The 23,515-nt window shown below is 37.5% G+C and overlaps 1 protein-coding gene across 5 annotated transcripts in view; it reads right to left on the reverse strand.

Annotated features, from left to right (window-relative positions):
* Positions 1 to 422: 422 nt before the first annotated feature.
* The window catches only part of SMC2 (structural maintenance of chromosomes 2), a 59,667-nt gene continuing 36,574 nt past the window's right edge, over positions 423 to 23,515 (reverse strand). For 3 of the 5 annotated variants that reach the window (XM_041004313.1, XM_041004314.1, XM_041004316.1), the window contains 7 exons: positions 22,171 to 22,314; positions 18,824 to 19,018; positions 16,448 to 16,648; positions 14,942 to 15,058; positions 6,055 to 6,215; positions 3,059 to 3,206; positions 423 to 2,004 (listed from right to left, as the gene is read on the reverse strand). In XM_041004313.1, the coding sequence (XP_040860247.1) occupies positions 1,846 to 2,004; positions 3,059 to 3,206; positions 6,055 to 6,215; positions 14,942 to 15,058; positions 16,448 to 16,648; positions 18,824 to 19,018; positions 22,171 to 22,314 (1,125 nt within the window). In that variant the 3' untranslated portion in view covers positions 423 to 1,845. The remainder of the gene's footprint in view (positions 2,005 to 3,058; positions 3,207 to 6,054; positions 6,216 to 14,941; positions 15,059 to 16,447; positions 16,649 to 18,823; positions 19,019 to 22,170; positions 22,315 to 23,515) is intronic. The other 2 variants (XM_041004315.1, XM_041004317.1) reach the window with 2 other exon arrangements.

The raw sequence follows: 23,515 nt of genomic DNA on the forward strand, positions 1-23,515 counted from the left end.
TTCAATACCTAAGTGATGCTCAGGAATTATGCATTTCCAGAATAGAGATGTTCAACCAACAAAGTATATAAAAGTATTTCAAAATGTGAAAACTGAAATCTGAAACACTTTTGGTCCCCTGCAATTTATCCATAGTTTCCTAAGACCAACTGCCACCAATTCTATCTTGATTGCTGCTCAACTGTTGTCCCTGTGGGCAAATTTAACTTCTCTGCTTAGTTCAATTTCCTCAATTATTATTGTGATGATAAAACCAGCCCTTAACTCACTGAGTTACTATGAGGATAAAATGTAAAAATATATACATATATACAAATGAGCAGTGTTTGCCTTAAACAAAGTGTGATAATGTTATGTTGTATTGCTGATATGAAACATCTCTATTCCGTGCAATATCTTCTTCTAATCAAAGAACAAGGATATTATTCACAAAAATTTAATGTATGTTTCAGAATTTCCGAAGAGCAAGATCATATACATAACACAAGCATTAGGAATGTATACAGAAGAAACTGCCAAAGGAAAGAAAATTAGTACATAAAGCAAAATATTCAACCTTGTTTTTAAACAGGAGATACAAGCTTTCATTTATCTTTGAGACTCAACTTTCTGTAGCAGCATTTTCAACTTTTCTCGCACAGCAGACAGAACCAGTTCTGGAATCAGTCCTTTCTAATTTGTCCCATGTTATGAACTACTTGTATGTTGTATAACAGCTCCAATAGGAATAGAGAATGAAGGGTGAGACGTGCAATCCAGGGCTGGGAAGCATAAAGGATAATAGCAATAAAGACCAAAAATTCAAATCAGGAGAGGATACAGCAAGATTTGACTCAAGATCAGACTAGCTTGTGTCACAGCTTATAGGATGCAATCTGAAGGCACTGCTCTGGCATGGCCACAGATACGACAGACAGTAGTAGAGGTGTTTGAAGCTCCATCTATCCAGGTCTAATGGAATTTTACCCTCTAAGTTGGAAAGCAAAATACACTAAGAAATACAATAATCACCAAACTTTGAAGTTATTTTTGGTAGGACAGATGGATCTATATATCTATCAGACTCAAAAATAAATCTGATTTAGTCTGCTGGGCCCTACACTCATTCAATAGTAATAGGTCATTATTGACTAAATTATGAAAAGGTTGCCACAATCTTTAAAAACATTAGTTTTCAGAAAATCAGAGAGTAATTAAACATCCTCACAGCCGCAAGCATCTGTTAAAATACTTAAAAAAAAAAAAGTAAGGTTGTAAGACCCATTGTAAGTTTAAAGAGACATGATATTCAAGCATCATTAAAATGAAGTAATCAGTTTCCCAACTCGGAATTTGGCATTGTACCTCAAGGGACTAGCTTCCAACAGCTCAAGCGCATCCAAAAAAGCTTTTTTTTTGTTCCCATTGTTGGTCTAGCTACTTTATAATTCTTCCTCACCTAGATGACTTTATTAGCATCAAAAAATAAAAATATTACCTTAGGAATTAAACTAATTAAAAGCTGACTATCAGCTATATTTATCACATAATTTAATTTCCTCTGTTTCTTTCTACTGTTGCATTGACATATAGAATTTGACAGCAACCAGGTATCTCATGCTCCCTAATGTATAAAAAGACATGCGTAAGAAAAAGCATTTGATGACAGACATAAAATCACTACCACGGTAATTGTACCATAGTTACACTAATTAAAAAGAAGAGTCTATGCTCATTGTGATAAGTGATAGAAATGAAAATATAAGTTAAATAACAAAATTCGTTTTTAACACACTCAATCCCAAGCTGTAAGTTTGTACTTCAGAAGAGAAGCTGCAGGAGCACATCTGTCACTTCCACATGTGGTCACTTGGGTCCTTTTGCCTTGGATTTTTTCTCCTTTGGAATCTTTTCATTCTGACTTTGAGTAAATCTGGTTACTGTAGAAACACCATCCACAAACTTGGTTTTGAAAAGAACGTTTGCATTGTTGAACATACCTTCCTTCAGGGACACCACAATGAACTTAAGGTGGAAAAAAAAGACAAAACTCAATATTGAAAGAGTTCACACTTTTCTGGGGTTAAAAATTGGAGATACTTAAAGTAATAACACAATGATGTCCAAATGAACGTGTGACTTCAAATGAAAGTAACAAACAGTTATGCTATCAGACGTGTAAATGAATCTACTTTTCCATACTAGGTTTTACAAATCTCTTAAATTCAGTGCTTCACTACCCAAGTAAATAGTCAACATTTCCTTATATTTAGTTACCATTTGTAGCCAATATTCACTGTTTTTTCCTAGTACTAACTACTATCCTAGTGAGATATTTGTTATACATACACATATTCAAGATATAGTTATTTGAAAGCCTGAGTTAGGGAGAGAAATTCATTCCTCAAATGGCTGCAATGGCAACGGCTGGTCCAAGCTGAAGCCAGGAGCCAGAAGCTTCACCTATAGGTCCCATGTGTGTGCCTGGGCCCAAGCACACGAGCCAAGGAGCTGAACTGGAAATGGAACAGTTAGCATTCAAAAACAACTCCCCAGTACGGCCCTCAATGACTTCAACAGTTAGGTGGTATTTCAGTCACATAAAAAGCTTACGCATTTCCAACAGCTCCACCCCACCCCAGATTTGGAGGCTTTAACTTTAAAGTATTCTAAAATACATACAAACTCTTCTTAGCTTCAACAAGTTTTTTATTCTTTAATTTAGAGAAATGAAATTTCCTTATTGAGTGCCATAGACTTTCTGATAGCTAAGGTATATCTCAGTTTTGATTGTATATCCTATGGCAGCTGGCTGAAGAAAAACAATTATATTAACCCTAAACCAATTCTAAACTGGATTCTCCCTCATGCAACAAATTTGAATGTCTGGGTCTTTCCTCAAAGATATACTAAAACAATCTAGGATTATTTAAACATAAGCTAACATAAGTAACACAACGAATGCTTCAGAATACTCTTGAATCTTAAATATGTTAACACTGACCACTACAAAGGAACAGCTGTACAAAAGCAAGCATTCTGCACACACTGCAGCTGACAGTTTTCTTAATGTTTTTACCTGAGAATGTGTGAAATGAGTCCGCAACATCTGTCCGATATTCTGCGTATGAGAAAGATCCAAGGCCGCATCCACTTCATCCAAGATATAAATTGGAGCAGGTTTGAAGAGCAGCATAGACAGTATTAACGACAAAGCCACTAAAGACCTACGAAAAGTTGAGAGGAAGAAAGCTTACATTTAGTACTGATTACCAAAACCCTAAACCAAATTTGTAATCCTATTAGGACAAGCAGTTCTGGGTGAGAGTCATACAAAAAAATAATGTTTAACTTTAAAACCTCAGTTTTTCTGTATTAAAATAGCTTTCCATTTTTCTTTTCATAGCATTCTTTTTTTTTAACAAGACAATTTTGATAATGTAATATTTTGGCAGCTATTTCGAAGAAAAGGTCATGTAGTTTCGTAAGCCCTCCCTTTTCCCTAGTTGCAGGTAAGAGAGGGTTATATCAACTACCCAACACAACAGGCACCATTTGTAGAGCATGACTGACTTAGGTTGTGAGGCATGCACACATACAGATACTCTTCAGCACCATTTGCTGGTACACTAAATAGGTTATGATCCATTACCTGAAGCATTTCAGTGTCAGTAGTTCAGCCAATTCTTATCAGAGAGCAGTTACACCTGTGCCCAGATGCCTTAGCTCCTATCTTCTACATTACTTATCACATCCCATAGCTACAAATGTTTTCATGCTAATCTGTTACTGGAGAGTAATAGTCTACATTCTTCTTAAATTAGGCTTTTAAAATATCTTTATAAAATATTTTCTAAAATACTTATAAATTGGTGTTGCATAAGTAGCCAAACACTTGTATCTACAGCATCAAAATAACTTAGAATACAGTAGAATGAATAACCCAATGCTTATAGAATTTCAACAGGGTACTGATGAAAGAACAGATGGGGGGGGGAGGTTCTATAGTAGAAGGGAAGCAAGAATTTCTACAGTAGTACAGCAAAAAACAAAGTTGAACCACAAGAGACACTGCTTTTCGTTTTGCTTTTTCTATGCCAAACACTTAAGGCATTACGCTTTAAACTTACTGAGAGATATTTTCCTAATTAAGATTAAGAGTTTAATTGCTATACTGACTCACAATGTACCTAAAAAATAATTTTATTGTATCTGCAGTTTGTGGGAGAACAGAATGGAGGTCCAGGCTCCCGGCCTCTGCCTGACCCATTCCTGGCTGCTGAACCCATTTGGGGGAAAAAAGCAGAGGTTAGAAGATGTGCCTTTCAAATAAATGAATACATAAATAAACAGATCTTAAAAATATGTATTTTCTACATAATGATGCTGGGACCTAAATTGTGAGATTCAATTTTGATTAACAGGCAAGTCGAACTATCTTTAATAACATTCCTAGATATTTTAAAATATAAATCATTAAAAGTATGAGCAGAAATGTATTTCTACTGAAGCCACAAGGATGTTCATGAAAAAAATAAACTGATCGTGATTTCCTACAAGTAAGCGTTACAAGATGGCATTATAGATATGAAATCAGTTCAAGGGAGATGAATTTTACCTTCTGCAGGAGAAAAAATTACAGATGTTTACATATTAAAATTAGTAATTTTATCTCAGGTTTACTTGGCAGCCTGCAGGGAAGACATTAAGTCACAATCCGTTTTAAGTGCCTACCCACGTGCTGAGTTTATGCACCACTGTGTACGGCAGAGAACGGGATCTAACGCCCTTCGTTCCCTTCTATAAATCAAGGCTCCATCTGGTATCATCTACTTTGGCCTGAGAACTTCCTTCAACCTGTAGTAGTTACGCCACTCAAGTTTTTCTGTAAAAGTCCTTGACTTTCAATCTGAAGAGTCCTCTGTTAGATACAGAATTCTAGACTGACACGTTTTTCTTTTAGTCCCGTATAGATAATCTAGACATGTGGCCTGCAGAATTTTGTACAAGAATTAATATATCTGTTTTTCCCTGGCTTTTTTTCCCAAAATTTTCCTCCCAATCACTGGCTAACAAGCTTTACACATGCCTTACAGTATTTCCATGTTTATCTGTCCTACCCGGAATTCACAAGCACCACAATGTATGGGTTTGGAACTATCATTTCCTCAGTATTTTTCTGTCTTCTTTCTTCTGAAACTTCCCATACATCTGCATTAGACAACATCCCAACGGACATTTAGGTTGTTTGTCAAATCTGCTAACATTAGGCAGTAAACTTTATTTCAAGATCATTTTCCTGAGTTCCACTTGATTAGCAGCTTCTATGTTCATATTTTCTTGGTAATTCTTGAAAACAGATCATCTATAATCTAACAACTCCCTACCCTTCTACTTTACTCTCATTTCTGGGTCTGACTTTATTGGCTGATTCTTCTCTACAGTTTCATTTCTTTGATTTTTTGCCCTGTTTTTAATATTCTTAACACTGTAGGAACCATGTTTAGTGTCCCAATTTCATTGTGTTCCTTCAAACAGCATTGGACTTTGTTCTGATGAATTAAGTATCATGCAAAACAGTCTCATCTCTTCACATTCTGCTTGGTTTCCTAGGATATGCCCAGGCTAGTGTCTTCACGTCAGGATTACTACAGACTAATTGTTCTCTGGGACTTAAATTTCAACATGTGTTTCTTGAATTTACTAAGACTACTGATCTCTGGATTCCCTTCCTTGCTTCCTAGTCCAGAAATCAGTAGGTAGAAAACTGGAGTTTAAGAAGGTTCAGCAATTTTGTTTCCTCTTTTAGGTACAACAGTCCCTGACAAATCCTTTCTAATGTTGCAAATATTTATTTTTCATCTGTTACATCTGGTGTCCTCACTATTCCGCTTACCTTTACTGAAAACTAATCTAATCAAATACTCCAACTAAAATTTTGAGCCTTTTACTCCTGAAGTTTTTTAAACACTATTTGCAAAGGTGAGCAAGCAAATAAAAACTAACTAGTGAAATGATAGATTATGATAAAATAGTAAGGATTAAAAATGGTAGTATTACAAAAGGATTACTCACCTCTGGCCACCACTAAGTTCAGTTAGGTTTTCTTTCCAGGTATTTCCTAAAGCAACCTTAAACTCCAGGCCGTCCAACACAGTCTGTCCCTCTGGTGGTGCAAGCATAGCATTAGCACCAGGCAACAAAGTAGAAAAAATAGATCCAAAGTCTTTGTTCACCTGGATTAAAAAAAAAAAAATCAACCATAATGCTTTTCAAAAATAATAAATTATCACGTTTAAGCAATTCAGGAGATTCACTGTGTTGTTTATTTCAACACAGGAATTATCAAACTGTGGCCCATGAGACTAATTTAGCTCTGCCCGTTCATCTACACGCTGCCTACAGCTGCTAGTGCTGTAATAAATCAAGCAATGGAACAGAGACTGGATGGACCAGAAAGCTAAAAACGTTTATTATCTGCCCATTTACAGACACTTTACTGAGCCTACCCTAATATCCAGGGGAGCTGGAGACTTTATCACTCTACTCCCCAAGCTTCATACTTAAGAATTTCATGTAGGAATCCTCATGCGACGCAACCGAATCGCAGAAGGAAAAAAAAATCAAAACAACCAGAGAAGCAAATACAAAACTGAAATGTGTGACATAAACTTTTCTCTAATACATTTTTTTCTGTTGGCTAAGAATAGATGGTCCTATGGTACCAACAAAAGACTTAAGCAGATTAGGATAAGGGGTGCAGGAAGAAAAGGCATAAAATCAAGGGACCATATCTGTTCAAAGTGTTAAGAAAAATTTGTTTCCCATCTGCCTCGCTGTAGAGTAAAAGTAGGTAAAAAATTGAGGATCAGAAATAGATTGGGATCCAAAGAGAGAAAGGCTAAGGAAACTATAGGACAGTTTACTTGTTTTGACACATAAGGAAACTACACAGGGTTTACGGCCAACATCCTAGATAGAATATGGTGATTTTTATGCATGCACACCTGATCAATGGTCTGCAAATTTGGTCATTTGTCTTCAAAGACATGACTATTTAATCAGAGTTCAATAGGCAAATTTGAGGGATACAAACACTCCATGGTTTTGGAAGAAATGTTCTACAGGGAAATTCTGAATTCAAATACAGGTATGCAAAATCCCAATCTAAATACAGTTTAATTAAAAGGCAAATGCACAACAAGACAGAGTTGCTATTAGCTGGTTTACCCCCAAAATGTTTGCAATCACTTGACTGCTAAAGCCAGGAGACAAGAACTCAATCCAGATCTCACATGTGGGTAACCATCATCTGCTTTTTCCCAGGGTATTTATGGATTAGTATGAAGCTGGAACTGAGAATACAGGCAGACTCCAGCAACAAGGGAGCTTTGAGATACAGCTGTACTCCTGAATTTATATCCAGTAAAAAACCCATCTTGTAAGAGCAGTAACACACGTTGAGAAATAACTGACAAAGTAGCAACAGGTTCTAGTTTACCTGGGATAATTTCTAGAACTATACAAATGTCATCAAAAATGGTGAAAGGAATACTTATTTTAAAAACCCAGAAGGTGGCAGAGTATTTATAAATGTCCTGGGTTCTTATTTTTGATATCCTTTCTGGCCAGTCCAGGGAGAAGTAGCTCAGGACAAAGAAAGAATGTTACTTAACCCTGAACACACCACAGATGACATTTTTTGTGTGGACAGGTTTCCAAAAAAGAAAATAGAAACTTATATATGGCTGTATTCTTGCTCCATACATTAACATAGGTAGATCTAAGGATAATTCAAAAGGTTTGCAAAATGAGACTAAAAGGTAAGTTTTCTGTTCTAAAATTCTTTTGGATTTATGAGCTGCTGTATATACATGCTGCATATGTATATATGAATATATCCACAGAACTATATAAAGATAAAATGCAGTAATTTTGTAAATCTAATAAGGCTAATACGAAAAAAAATCCCACAAAACTGCATAAAAATACTCTGGTTAAATGAATCAAGTATGCTTTCAATTAGAATGAAATATATAACGTTGGCAATAATAGTAGCTTCCTCATTAAGCACTTGTGACTGAAGCAGAACTAATTTCAGAATACTAACATTATAGGCAATCAATATAGATAGATAATCAATACATATTACTTGTTTTGGAGAAGAATCGGTTTAAAGAATAGGCTCTGAGAAGTAGTAACCCAGGAGCTAGAACTGCATGCTCTACAAGAATACATGAGGTCACCTTTCTGCATGCACCTTTTTCAAAGAAATACTACACAGAGTTGATCACTAAGTGAGTCTTTCAGTAGGAAAAGCATGGTGACTTAAAAGGAATTGAAGAGGAGTTAAGGTGCCCAATTTAGTTCCGGAAGGAAGAAGTTTGCTGAATAACTATGGAGTTGCACGTCTTCTCACAGTTCAAATGAGAAAACCTCCACATGAGAGATTAAGGAATTATCCTACAGGAGACATATATATGAAGCCAGGAAAGCAGAAATCTTTCCAACTGTAAAAAAAAATTTTTTTAATTGATTATACTGAACAAGAATATTGTAGAAAGAAAATATTGAACTTGCTTATTGTTCAATTTTCAAAAAGTTAAAGTAACAACTAGCAAGTTTTTTTCACTAATACAGAGAACAGACTTCACTTATTTTTTGATAGGATTTCTGCCTACTCTGTAGTCACAAGCTTAACGTACCACTAACCATAACATGAAAAAGTAGGTGTCAGTACCAAGTTATTATTCCTATGTCTGTAGCACTGATATCCTCTAATCCCAACTGTTCTACTTTGAATCCAGCTCCTTGCTGGTGGCCTGAGAAGGCAATGGAGCATGCCCCCTATACATACATGGGACACCTGGAAGAAACTCCTGGCTCCCAGCTGTGAATTGGTCCAGTTCTGGTCCTGGCAGCCATTTGGGGAATGATCCAGTGGATGGAATATCTCTTTCTGTAACTTTTAAAGTAGATCATCTAAATCTTAAAAAACTAACAAATATAAAAATTATAGTTCCTTGGAGCCACCTATGATGTACTATATCATCATATAGGAAATGGTTCCTGTCCCAGCTGCTCTATTTCTAATCCAGCTCCCTGCTAATGATCTGGGAAACACAATGGAATGACCCACGTGGGTTCCTGCCACCTACCTGAGACCTGGAAGCAGCTTGGCCTTCTGGCTTGGCTCAGCTCTGGCCACTGCAGCCATCTGGAGAGTGAGCCAGCAAATAGATCTGTCTCTTGCCCTCTTTCTGTAAATTCTTTCAAATTAATGATCTTACCAAAAAGAGAAGAAAAAGTTCCCAGGAGTATGAACAAGGGCTTAAAAGAACCATCAAACACAAGTTGTCCCTATTGTTGAAAGGACACTGTAAACTTTGTTTCTAATGTGACAACACAGAAACCCAGTTCAAACTTTGGCTACAGGATATGACTGGGATTATTTCAAAACACTTATAAATCATGTTTTCCTCATCTATAAAGGAATCGGGTAAAGATAGCCAAATTGGGGCCCGGCATGGTGGCCTAGTGGCTAAAGTCTTTGCCTTGAACGCACTGGGATCTCATAGGAGCACCAGTTTTAATCCCAGCAACTCCACTTCCCATCCAGCTCCCTGCTTGTGACCTGGGAAAGTAGTTGAGGATGGCCCAAGGCCTTGGGACTCTGTACCTGCTTGGGAAACCCGGAAGACGTTCCTGGCTCCAGGCTTCAGATCAGCGCAGCACCGGCCGTTGTGCTCACTTGGGGAGTGAATCATCGGATGGAAGATCTTCCTCTCTGTCTCTCCTCCTCTCTGTATATCTGACTTTACAATAAAAATAAATAAATCTTAAAAAAAAAAAAAGATAGCCAAATTGCTGTCTAAAGGTGCCTGGTGCACTTCCTTCTGTAACAAGAGAAAACTAAAAATCCAGTAGGGATATGGCCGAGACAATGAGAAACAAAGATACACGCGGGTTTTATAAAGGGAAGTCAGCACATAGCAGCTACTTTTCTCTCAAGACCAATGCTGAACAAAGAGGAACTTCAATAAGGCAAGGTGAGCAGTAAAACTCCAGTAGTACCCTCTCATATGACACACATTCAAAATATTGGCTGCTGAAGCAGGGTTTAATTCTATTGGATTCTCAGCACAGTTTGAGGAGCATCTGGGCTACTGTGCCATGGCACTGCCCAGAGGAAAAGGTCTGGCCTGTGCTATTGCACCTTCCCCAGCCCACTGCTTAGCTCCTTCACAGAGCCAACAGGTACCCTAACAACCCAGGGACCTGTGAAGCAGTCCCAACAATAGAGCCAGCCTACCCTAAGCATCATGGCTTGTGAGGAACCCTAGAAAAGGCATAAGCTGCACGGCCCACCCACAACTGGTCTGGGGAAGTAGCAAATAATGACCCCTGAGCTGCACAGCAGAGACCCAGAGAGACAGGGCACTGCCCTTTCCTGAATGTGGAAGTCCCAATGAAATTATGATGCTCACAGTCCTGTGGCCCCAAGAAGCAGTTGGACACCCTGTACTCAGAAGTTTCACCCACTTGAGGCCCTGCAAAGCATACATTCAGCCACCTCTAACCACTAGATAGGGAAACCATCCTGAGTAGATTGGCCCCAGTATCAAAGTTAAGTCAGACAAGTGTCACAATTGGTCCCATAGCAGTCCCATATTGTCACCAATAAAGTTATGTACACTGGATGCCATACTAGCCAGGACTTAACTGAAAGGTACCCCTGTGGTGTTGCTGCCAACACATGGCTCTTGGAAGCTGACAGGAGGCCTAACTCACAGCTGGGCCCACTATGCCAGTTACCAGTGAGCCACCACTGCCAAGGAGTCTGCATCTCTGCTGGCAACAGCATGCAACCACCCTGAAAGATGAGTCTACTGAGATATCTACAGACAATGTTGACATTGATGACAGCAGAATCAGCTGCCTGGACTCTCTAAGTTAATGCTTTAATTGTAAAGCAAATACAATAAACTATGACGCACTGTCAGCAGAAAATCTTTCAGGATAGAGGCCACCATAAAAACTTGGTAGAGCTAAATTATCAGTTGAACAAATATCAACACACAGACACAGATGTGTGGAAAGCTAACATTTAAGTTCCAAAGGAACATAAAAATGAATCCCAACAAAAAGGAAGCCAATAAACTGCCCAGACAAGAAGGAAAACAGGGTTTAAGGAAGCTCAAGAGAATACAGACAACTCAATGAAGTTAATTGACTAATCCCCCCCCTGCAAGATTGGGATCCCGTGTTGGCACTGGTTTGTGTCCCACCTCCTCTACTTCCCAATCAGCTTCCTGCTTGTGCCCTGGGAAGGCAGCAGAGAGCTCTAGGTCTAGGGACCCTGAACCCATGTGGGAGGCCCGGGTGAAGCTCCTAGTTTCACATTTGTTTGTCTCTGGCCATTGAGGCCACTTGAGAAGTGAACCAGTGGCTGGAAGGGCTTTGTTCTTTCTTTCTCTGTAAATCTGTCCATCCAATAAAAATGAATAAATCATAAAAGAAACAGCAGGACCCGGCATGGTGGCCTAGTAGCTAATCCTCGTCTAGAACGTGCTGGAATCCCACATGGGCGCCGGTTCTAATCCTGGCAGCCCCACTTCCCATCCAGCTTCCTGCTTGTGGCCTGGAAAAGCAGTCGAGGACCACACAAAGCCTTGGAACCCTGCACTCACATGGCAGACCTAGAGGAGGTTCCTGGCTCCTGGCTTTGGATCGGTGCAGCACTGGCTGTTGCGATCACCTGGGGAATGAGTCATTGGACAGAAAATCTTCCTCTCTGTCTCTCCTCCTCTCTGTATATCTGACTTTGCAATAAAAATAAATAAATCTTTAAAAAAAGAAAGAAAAAAGAAACAGCAGTTAAGAGTGAATGGCCTTGTATTTGCAAGTACACACGAGAATCTAGTCTGGGATCACCTCAGTCAAAGTTTCTTTTGGGATCTCCCCAATTGAGCTGCTGGACTCAGAACCCTGTAACCATTTAGAGATGTGCAGGTTCCATGGTCCACCATGGAGTGCAAGTGCCAGAGCTGATCCTCCTAAAAGGCTCAGATGGAGCAGTGGAGAGCATAACCAGATGCACATGGAGGATATGGCAGTCTATCAGAACCTGCAGAGGATACCTGGCACAACAGAGGACAGAACAAATCAATCAACTACCCCAGCGATATGTTGGCGGCGAAAAACTGGGCAAACGGAGACTCTAAGGTGCACTATGTCAGTCAGTAGATTCTGCAGCAATCTCATTGTGCTTGGAATGGTGAGACTGGCAGCAATTCATAACAGCTGAAACCACTTAAGCAAGGCCCTCGGAGCATGCCCCACATCAGGGACCTGGGATGGGTGGGAGACTGGGTGGAACTTCTCCCTTTAACCGCACCCCTCTTATCCCAGATACAGAAAAACAAGAGTGAATGGCAGATCAGATGAAGCAGAGTGTCAAAAACAAACTAGACGACGCAGAATTTGAATACAAAGAAAAGGACAAGCACACTCAAACAAAAATCAATACAGCCTCTAAGCCTTTTGGGGTCCTATTAAACAACCATAAGGCAATTGCTTTGGTGCAGTGTATTAAGTTACTGCAATGTTGCATCCCATATTAGGATGCTGGTTCAGGTCCTGGCTATTCTTTGCTTTTGATCCAGCTTCCTGCTAAAATACCTGGGAGGGAATTGTAGGCAATGGTCTAAGGTGGGTCCCTGTCACATGGGAGACCTAGACAGAGTTCGTACCCTCGGTGTGACTTAGCCCCAAGCCACTGTAAGTACTTGGGGGGATAAAAGCAGTAGGTAAAAGATAAATCTCCCTTTCTCTTGTCTTTTCTGTCACTTGGGCCTTCAAACAAAATCTTTTTTGAAGATTTCTATCCACTGGCCACTCCACAGATGGCTGCAAGGGACAGCATTGGGTTATAAGAAAGCCACGAACTTCGTCTTGGCCTCCCACATTGGGTTACCTTCTGCTGCTTTTCCCAGGTTATGTGTGGATGCTGGATCCAAAGAGCAGCAGCTAGGTCATGAACTATCACTCACACGAGATGCCACAGGCTGTGGCTGAAACCACTGAGCCATAATACCAACCCCTCTAATAATTTCTGTGAAGCAACAAATATTTGCACTATGTGCGTTCTAGAAAAAGGAAATAGAAGACACTGAAATTCTAACGGCCTTGGAAAAGACACAGTCTTCATGGTAAGAAAAAAAAAAAAAACAGCACCTCTGATAGATTCAACCATTAAAGGGCTAATTCTGCGATAAATTAAAACCAGACAAAAAATCGTGAGACAAACATAAAGAATCCTCATGGGAAACACAAAAGACTTTTCAGGCCAGGAAAAAATCCCTAAGAATGTAACACCCAAAAAGCCACTCTTCATAATGACTGGAAATGCTCTTTCCGAGACCAAAGAAAACAAACAAACATAAGTGAATCCACGACCATTAGGCTGACTACAGAAAGAAGCAAACCTTAAGAGGGTCCTACAGCACACAATCATGAAAACAGGCGCGTACAAAACTCAGCAGTAGAGCATATACACCAAACAGAAAGATAATCAAACCTTAAAATCAGGAAGCCATCAAATCACACAAAAAAACAAGAGTACAAAAGGAACAAAATGTTGGAAGTTACCTATTAATAATTCTAAAACCAAGACCCAACAACGGGCTGTGTACAAAACTCACTTCACCGGTAAAAACATATGTAAGACTGAAAATTAAGGGGTGGAAGAAGATAGGTCGTGTAACCAATCCAGAAACCAAAAGCCAGCACTAATAGTTATATTTTCACTGCACAGGATGGACATTACATAAAATACCATACAAAGACAGCACACAACATGATTAAGGAAATGACTTCAACATTGTTATAATTATACCTGCATATATTTAAAGGAATCCAAAACAATATGTAAGAGACAACTGCATTATTTACTCCAGCACTATTTGTATTCTGGCTATTGCAAAATCAACTTAGATGTTCGGCAATAGAAGAATGGATAAAGAAAACATATACACAAAGAAATATTATTCAGTCACTTATAGAAGAATGAAACAACGTTTTCTGCACCAACAGAGATGGAACTGGAGGATAACAGGTTAAATGAAATGTAAGCTTACAAATACCACATACGCTCACTTAAAATGTAGATGCTAACAAGCTGATCCCATGCAAGTATGGAAGAGTGGACACAATAGCCTGGGAAAGGTTTGTGGAAGGACGGAATGGAGCCAGGATGGTTAGTATCTGCAGAGAGTTGGAAGGAGTTACAACTCCTAATGTGTTATAGTACAATAGGATAAGTGAATAATGCAAAAAATATGGATATTTCTCATTTTATATTTTCCATGTGTTGAAATATCATATTGTATTCATATGTAAAATTACCATCATCAATCACAAATTAAAAATGTATTTAAAAAAAAAAATCACTCCACCAATGTTTTTACAGCTAGTATTTGGCCTCAGTGAATCTGAGCAGCAGATACAGAAGCCCACAGAGCTGACTGAGGCTCTGGAACACAGCTGCAGGTATCCAACAAAGAGCACTCTAATATGAACTCAAGACTGACAACCTCCAGACTGAGTGGATCCAAGGATAGTGAGGCTACTGTTTTTACAGTGTCATTAAAAGGAAAGGTAATAAACAAGGTAAGAATAAGGAATGGAGAAATCGAGATAGTTAGGAATCTAACAGAAATTAAGAACCAGAGCAGACTATAATAGCATACTGCAGTGACACAAACTTACCTTTGCATATCCAGTAGCGGCCATGTCTAAACGGAATGTAATTAAAACCAGGGGAAGCTTTATTTGAAGAATGAGCAGGTACCAAATTCAACACAAAGTATCCATCGCAAATGAACCTTAGCTCATAAGCCTATTGATAATATTCATCCTTTCTGTGTACTGATTAAAGGATAATATTTTGGGGTTCAAATACCTTTTGCCAAGCAATATTTAGGGCTTGGTTTTTCTTCTGGTCAAGGTCTTCTATAGTTGCAAGTATCTTGGATTTGTCATTTTCCACAATTCTCTTCTTCTTCATCAAGTCATTATACTGTTGGATAAAAAGTCTAATTAATCAGAACAAAATCTTTTTATTGTTTAACTTATTTGACTCTATTTGGTCATTTTTGAGAACATGGATGCACCTGGAGATTATTACATCTAAATGAAAAACATCCAGTGCAAAGTTATACTCCCTGATCTCACTCACATGGAATCTGCGAACACTAACCCCAGAGAAGGGGCACTGCTGGTCATCAGAGGCTAAGGACAGTATAGCAGAGGCAAAGATGGTAAAAAGCTAATTAATGCATACTAACTTATGTCTAAGCTGGAGGAATTTTTGAGTATTTTACTGTAAATGCACAAGGAAAAAATCAAACAAGCAAAACAAAATCTGCAATTACCAACAGGGCCTTCTCTGGTGAGGAGACCAAAAAACTAATAAATTCTTGGAACAAAAAATACCATTATCTATGAGAGTAGGGAAATGATTAAGTTTCCAAATGTTACGCAGCTCAAGTTGAATCAAAAAATTTTTTTCCACAAGAATAGAGCTTGCTAAGTCTTAATTGCAGAAATGAAAACCAGCAGGAACATTTTAAAGAGTGATCACTACCTGTACCATTAGCCTGTTTGATATTTAACATAACAGATTCTTTGTACAACTAATGTCACAGCTTAAAAGCAACAACCCATTACAATAAAATTTCTTAAAAGTAATTGAGTTTATAACTATTTTCAATTTTGCAGATGTTTCATTAAGTCTACTGTTACATGCAAATTCAAGAATTAAAGAAGGGCATTAATGCAGAATGACTACAAGTGCTATTGCCTGCAGGGCTCTCAATAACAGGCCTGCTGCCCTGCTGCTGCATTGTCCCAGTGTTAACGCTTCTGACATTATCACTAGATGATTCAAATTTCTTCCCTGTACTCGGTGAGGGCTGAAAATATCAATCACATTATCAAGTACCAAGACTGAGAAGACTGCTGGATTTACATGTTAGTAAAAAACTGTTAAATATGTAAGTTTCAATCATTACTCACATGATTATTATATAGACTAGTGTCAATAGGACAAGACAAAGTATGGAATAACTGTTGAGAAGTAAAAAGAGCAAACCTTATTTTTCAAAGCCTTTTAAAGCAAGTGAAGGAAATAACAAAAATAGGAGGAAATAACAGGATTCAAAAGTGTTATTTCTATTTATGTCAAAATTTTTAAAAGGACATGATTATTGCAGAACAAAAGCCAGTAAAAAAAGCCATTCAAGGTACAAAATAATTTGTAGAAACATCCAATGACACAGAAAGAACCATTAGAAAAATAAAAAGGGAAATAAAGAAAGTACACAAAACAATAACCAAAGGCTTACTCTAATAATTCCATCCAGGTTCACAGAGCTACTGTGTTTTAGTGTGGCAGAAACTGACTCACCCGCTCTTCAGCTTCTGTCAGTACATTCATGGCTCTCATGTTGACATTTCTTCCGAGTTTCTCCTTCAATTCTTGTAACTGCTGAAGTCTCTGGCCAGCTTCCTTTGGGTTGTTATTCTTAAAATCATAGGCACTATTGGGCTGGCCAAACAGGTGTTTCTCTGCATTAATCCACTCATACTCTTTTAACATTTTTGATACCTTTTCACATATAAAAACAGAAGGACCCATGATTATTACATATTAAAAAAACTCTTATTTACTATGTAATATCAAATATTTGGAGAGAAAAATCCCAGAGTGACTCCATTTCCATGTGTCACTCACATGGCACAATATATTTCTTCATTTAAAACCTATTAATCATTTCAAAATAAAGCACTTCTACAAAATGTGTCTTGCCACAACTGTTTCAGGTTCCCTGCATTCAATGCTTACCAGTTTGTTTAGCCTTATTCATTCTATAAGTATGATCTCATCTCCAAGCCCCCAATAAAAACCAACATTTATAAACTATCTTCCTGCTGACCTGAATTCTGAGTATGTTGCTCATCTTCCAATCTTCAGTACTTAGCATAATACTGAAATATAGGCATGTTGACAAGTGTTTGATAACAATATTTTTCAAGGGTTTGCACTAACAAATCCTTCCTTTTACCATCATAAAAGCAAATGAAATCACCTAACAATTTCCAATATAACATTTTCCCACACCAAAAAACCTGTTAGTAGTAATGCTGGCATTGGTGATTTCTTGGTGAGTCTACTAACACTAACCTATAAAGGCTAATGGAGAATCAACAGTAATAAAATAAAGGAGATTATGATATAGTCATAAAAAATGGTTTTTAAATCAAGTAATGACCCTGAACAGGAATTCTAGTCCTTCCAGAGAGTAGAAAGAATATTCTAAATGTTCTTAGATGTCTTTTGAAGAGTGAAAAAGATCCTGGGTATTAAAGGTACCAAACATTGGGTATTAAAGGGCCAGAACATTGCCTCAATTGACTAATCCTCTTCCAAGCACGGCACACCATAGAGGTGCCGGTTTGTGTCCTGGCTGCTCCACTTCCCATCCAGATCCCTTCTTGTGGTCTGTGAAGGCAGCAGAAAATGATATAGGTCTTGGTACCTTGCACCCATGTGGGATACGCAGGGGAAGCTCCTGATCAGTTCAACTCCAGCTACTGCAGCCATCTGAGGAGTGAAGCAGTAGACAGAAGATCTTTCTGTCTCTCCTCTCAATAATTCTGTCTTTTCAATAAAAATAGATCGTTTTTATAAAAAGGCACTAAACTATTACATACGCATGATAATTCTTACAACTACATCATTGTAGCCTCTCAACCAAGTAATGATTTTCTTAATAAAACATGTATTCTCTTAGGACATTTAAGTATAGACAGAATGATATATAAAATTTTAAGAGGATCAAACATATGAAACAACCAAAAAGTCAATTCAGTCTCCTTTTACATAATTTGTGTGTGTGAGCGTGTGTCTGTGTGCACGTATTGTTTTTTTATATTAGAAATAGGAGCTGGCATGGTGGCTCAATGGGCTAACCCCCTACCTATTAAGTGCTTGCATCCCATATGGGCATCAGGACACATGCTGTTTACTCCAGTTCCCATCATGCTCCCTATTTATGGCTTGGGAAAGCCAAAGCCTTGGCATCTGCACCCACGTGAGTGACCCAGAAGTTCCTGGATCCTGACGTCAGATTGATTCAACTCTGGCTACTGTGGCCATTTGATGCATGAATCATTTGATGGAAGAGCTGTCTCTCCTCTTTATAAATCTGCTTTTCCAATAAAAATCACATAAATCTTAAAAAGAAAAATAAATTAGAAATAAGGTAAAGAGTTTACATTATTATTAATAACTAGTAATTACTTTAACATTTATGCATAAAAAGTTATAAAGAAATATCAAAAGTCTTGTGAAATGGAATTAAGAAACTTTAGTTTTAGGCAAAAAAGTGAAAGCTATGCAGAGTTTTAAAAATACACATTTTGTATTAACTTTTTGAAGATCTTTCATACGTACAAATTTCAGAATGTTTTGCACCAAATTCAAATATTTAGTTTGAATATTTATTTGAATATTTCTGTAAACCTTTTAAAGTATCTTTATTTTTCCTGGGGGTAATCACTAAATATCTGGAAAGTACATTTTATGCATGGAAATGAATATGTAAAATTAAATTACGAAATATTTGTACATGTTTAAAATAATTACTCTTAGGAAGCAGAAAACATTGGCAAGGTCATGAGTTATTGGGCTCCAGCTGTAACACTTATAGTGAGTTTTTCATTGAACTTATTAGTAGCTCGAACAATCATATTTTAAGGGTAAAAATCAGCATAAACATGCCTTTGCAGCTGCATCTTCAGTTTCCCGTTTGTGTTTGCTGATGTTGTGGTCTAACTCCTTAATTTTAAGTTGAGACTCATTGTTCTGCTCTTTATGCTTTGCGACTTCTGCATATTTAGCTTTAATTACATTGTCTTGGGCTGTTATCACTTCTTTCTGCTTCGTTACCTCTTCTTGAGCTTTATTTACTGACTCCTAAAGCAAAAAATTAGAAGAGAATATATAGTAAGGTAACACATAAACATTTTAGTTTTACTAAAATGCCTCTGACATACTGCTGGACAAGATAGCAATTAGAAACAGTCACAAAGCCCATTTTATACCACCATTAAAATAATTAATGAATTTACACAAAGGAAAAAAATTGTATTACAACTGGAAACAAAAGGCTGTTGGATAGAGCACAATGCTGGCCGACTGCTGTTTATCTGTCTCTTTTGTATCTTTGCTTTTCAATTAAATAAAAACAAAAAATGAAGCAAAAGACAGACACAGACACCCCCGATTGTACTTATCCAGGAAGGCAGAGAAGGGGTGGAGACAAGGAAGCTTACAGGTCATTCCCTCTTGCTCCTACAGATGTATTACCTGTGGCAATAGAGTGGCATCAGCACAGAAGCAAGAAATGAAGCAGGAAGAGATCTTACGTTTCGAGGAATGGAAGTGTGGCTCAAAGAAACTTCTCTGTCCAATTTCTACTACTTTCCTGACTTCCAAACTTGAGGCTATTCAACCTCTCTAACACAGCTGAGATTTAGTCATTATCACCATTTGAAGTCAAGCCTAACTAAATTCATAGATAGATTAGGAAAAAATAAAGAAAAGCAAAGAAATAGATAGCCTGTTAAAAGATTTCAAAGAAAAACAGTCCTCTGTGGTTAATTTTACAAGTACCAGTAAAATGTTAAATATTATTTTAGGGAGGCTATTCACAAAACCACATAATTTTGAGCAACAATGCTCCACCATATGTTTAGTTATATTTCCACTAATTTAATTTCCTTATTTTTAATTTCTGTTATCAGAGATATTTCAGAAGAAAGGTAAAGAGTAGCATTCTCCTAGAAAGCTCAAAGATATTTTCACTTTTCAGAAACACTGAAGAACATAAAAATTAAATGAAAAATATTCCAGTGACATTAACTTAAGAGTAATAGGAATATTTATTAACTAGCACCATACTTAACACAAACTCATTAATCAAGATTCTCTCTTATCCAGACGTCCAAGATTGCACTATACTTGGCCGTCAATGTCTTACATGGTAGAAAAATACACAGGGAATCTATTAATAAGCAATAAGCAGAAATCAAACTTTAGCTTTGTGTGCCTCAATCCAATTAGCTACTAGGAAGTTTCTTTCAATTAACTCGCTAGAAGTGGCCTCATCTATTCCTATCAGCCAAAAAATTTAGAGGGCTTTGTGTGATAGCATAGTGGTTAAGGTCCTTGCCTTGAATGCCCAGGATCCCTTATGGGCGCCGGTTCTAACCCTGACAGCTCTACTTCCCATCCAGCTCCCTGCGTGTGGCCTGGGCAAGCAGTCCAGGACGGCCCAAAGCCTTGGGACTCTGCACCCAATGGCAGACCCGGAAGAGCTCCTGGCTTCAGATTGGCTCAGCTCCAGCCATTGTAGTCACTTGGGGAGTGAATCATTGGATGGGAAGATCTTCCTCTCTTTCTCTCCTCTCTGTATATCTGACTTTCCAATGAAAATAAATAAATCTTAAAAAAAAAATTTAGAAGTACAACTTGCATTACTAGTTTTCTATTAATAGAAATAGATACACTCTTAATGGGAAGATGTATATATTTTTATTTAACATTTACTTAGACCAAAAAAGCAGTGCCTCATCATTTTATTTTCACATTTCTCTTTGGAAACAAGTTGCCTAATTGTTTTAATGCCACAACATTATGTCCATGAGGAGTAGGTACTATGGAAGAACATAATAAAATGAAAAAATTTGAAACTGAAAAAGTATATCAAACACAAACTTTAAAAATCTAAACTTTATAGACAAAGAAATTGAACAAACTATAAATTTCACCTGCAACATAATCTGAAATCTGATTTCATTTTTATCTCTCTAAAACAAATGGGTCAAAATTGTTAATCTGCTACTGATTCGATAAATAATGTGTTACAGCAAAACAATAAAACTGTAACCAAGAATAAAACATAGGAAAAAACACGCACTTCCCCAAACTGCATGTTACAATGATCAATATATTCACAAGGGAAAAACAAAAAACAGGTGACAAAAGCAAAGTAAAATGTTCTTTACAAGTAAATAAATGAAATACACTTGTTAATAGTTGCACGCATTTAGTTCCATCAAACTCAATGACATACACTTCTTACAAAGCCAGGTACAAAGCAAAATGGCATAACTTGAAAACTGAATATTATATTATTAAAAAGTAGAAGTGAAATAAAATGGAACAGAATTTACCATCAAAAGCAAAAAGAAACAAAAGAATACCCGGTGTTTATGAGACGGTCCCAGTGTCATGGTACCAATCTGTCCATTAAGGAATGTATGTACAACCTTTGCAGCCCACTCTGCCCACAAAGCATCCTGTGTTGTCTCACTTCTATAATGGAACACGTTGCTGCCTTTGCCAGCCGCAATAACGTGAAGTATCATCAAGAGATATTGCTGGAGAGCCACTGCCCAAGAGGTTCTACTGCTTGGTTTCAGTGCTTACTGGCATGCACAGGGGACGGCAGCTTGCGCGGTCCTGCTTGGAACTTTGGGCTCGCTTGCTTTTCTTTCTGTTTCTGGGCAGGATATCACCCTGTGGTCCATATCCCCAGAAAGCCATTTCCCAGTAGGTACCACACATATGACACTTCCTTTTGTACAGTTTTTCCTGGAACTCCACTAACCTTTACCACCAGGGGCTCCTAAGTAAGCCTACTGCAACTGGAACTGGTACACAGTCCAGTAAGTAAACCAGGGCTCTTACTCAGATTTTTTCCTTCCAGGCTACACTGCTTCAGACCTGGGGCACTAACTGTTCCCTTTATCTGTTGCTCTTGTATTCTTCAGCCATCTTCCCTATCCCTTAGTGATCATTTTCCATTATTCCAAAGTCATAAGTAAGATTTTAATTTACACTGATTGTCTAAACCATGTGGCTTTTTGTCTGAGCAGAACTGGATTAATCAATTAGCACTATTATTTCAGACTTTTTCTGGATTGATAATCACCATTTTTGCCTCTTGCTCTCATCATTTACAAGAGATAAAAGATTAAGAACACCTAAGTCAACAATCTTAAGCCAACAACTCATAAACAGATTAGTCTTTTCAATTTCTCCAATCTAACAATAAATCCTACCTTGTTTTGAGCCACCTCAGCTGCCATTACTTCAATTTGACCTTCATAGGATTTGATAGCTTCATTTACAGCTTCCAGCTGCTGTTTATATGACGCATGCTCTCTCTTGAGTTCTTCCAGTTCCAAAGTGATAGCTTCAACTTCCTAAAGACAGAAAACATCTTGGTATTCAAACAGGTAATTAACTACTAAAAACGAATGTAGAGCAACAAAAGCAGCAATATCCTCACCCAAACAGCCACAGTTTAATGACCACTTAACAACCCAAATTACATGCTAAGCTGCTTTTCTAGAAAAAGATAGGAAAGTTTATTTTCCTATATTAAAATAAGCTATGTATAAATAATTCTATGCATTCAAAGAACCGTGCATGAATTCTTTTTATTCCAATAGGGAAAATACAACAAAATTCTACATTACAAACATCTAGTAGAGACACAATGTTTCTGACATTAAAAAGTGTTTACTACTCATAAAGGGAATAGCATTTGTGCATTCCAGACACAGCTCCAAGGTGACCACATTTCCTTCACTCCCTGCTCTCAATATCCTCTGGCCTTTCTTCTCCTCACTGCTGCTGTAAAGGCATAATTTTAATCCACTCCATATCACAGGTTTAATTCACCCACTAACTATAATATTCAGCAAACAAAAATCAGAGCACCACAGTCCCACTGTTGTGTAAATATAGAGTAAAACTGACAAGTGCATCCCAATGCAAGCACTTCATTCCAGTATGGTTTTTGCATTCTCAATTAGCTGTTGCATATCAGCAAAATCATTTGATATTTTTCTTTTTGCAACTAGCTTATTTCACTAAGCATATGGTTTCCAGTTACACAAATTCTCTTGTAAAAGACAGAATTTAATTCATTTTATGGATGAATAGCACTCCATAATATATGTACACTGTTGTCTTAGAGATTTATCTAATATGTTAGCTACTGTAAATGGAGCTAAGATTTTCTAGTTAAACAAAATTATTCAGTAAGCCAATATGTTAGTTCACTGCACCTTTTTGTCTACTAGAAAATGGTTTTTCTGCAGCTACCTAGTGATAGAATCTTATGGGATATTTTTTAAAAAGTGGATTCAAATTCTACTCTACACAATCTCATTTAAATTCGGTATCTTTGAAACAAAAAATGTTTGAAATCAAATATAAGTTTAAACCTGTCCGTCCCTATTCAAAAGATGAGTATAATGAGGTACTACCAATCTACAACTGAATAACCTCCTCAAGTGGAAGGTACTTCCTCTGATGATTCTATCATAGTGCATATCCAAACATGTAGTTTCCAAAGAGAAATATCCAACATGCAGAACTTCTAACATTTCACAGTTA

This window comes from Ochotona curzoniae, unplaced genomic scaffold (genome assembly GCF_017591425.1).
Source record: "Ochotona curzoniae isolate NIBS_2020 unplaced genomic scaffold, NIBS_Ocur_1.0 scaffold_3208, whole genome shotgun sequence".
Classification (NCBI taxonomy): domain Eukaryota; kingdom Metazoa; phylum Chordata; class Mammalia; order Lagomorpha; family Ochotonidae; genus Ochotona; species Ochotona curzoniae.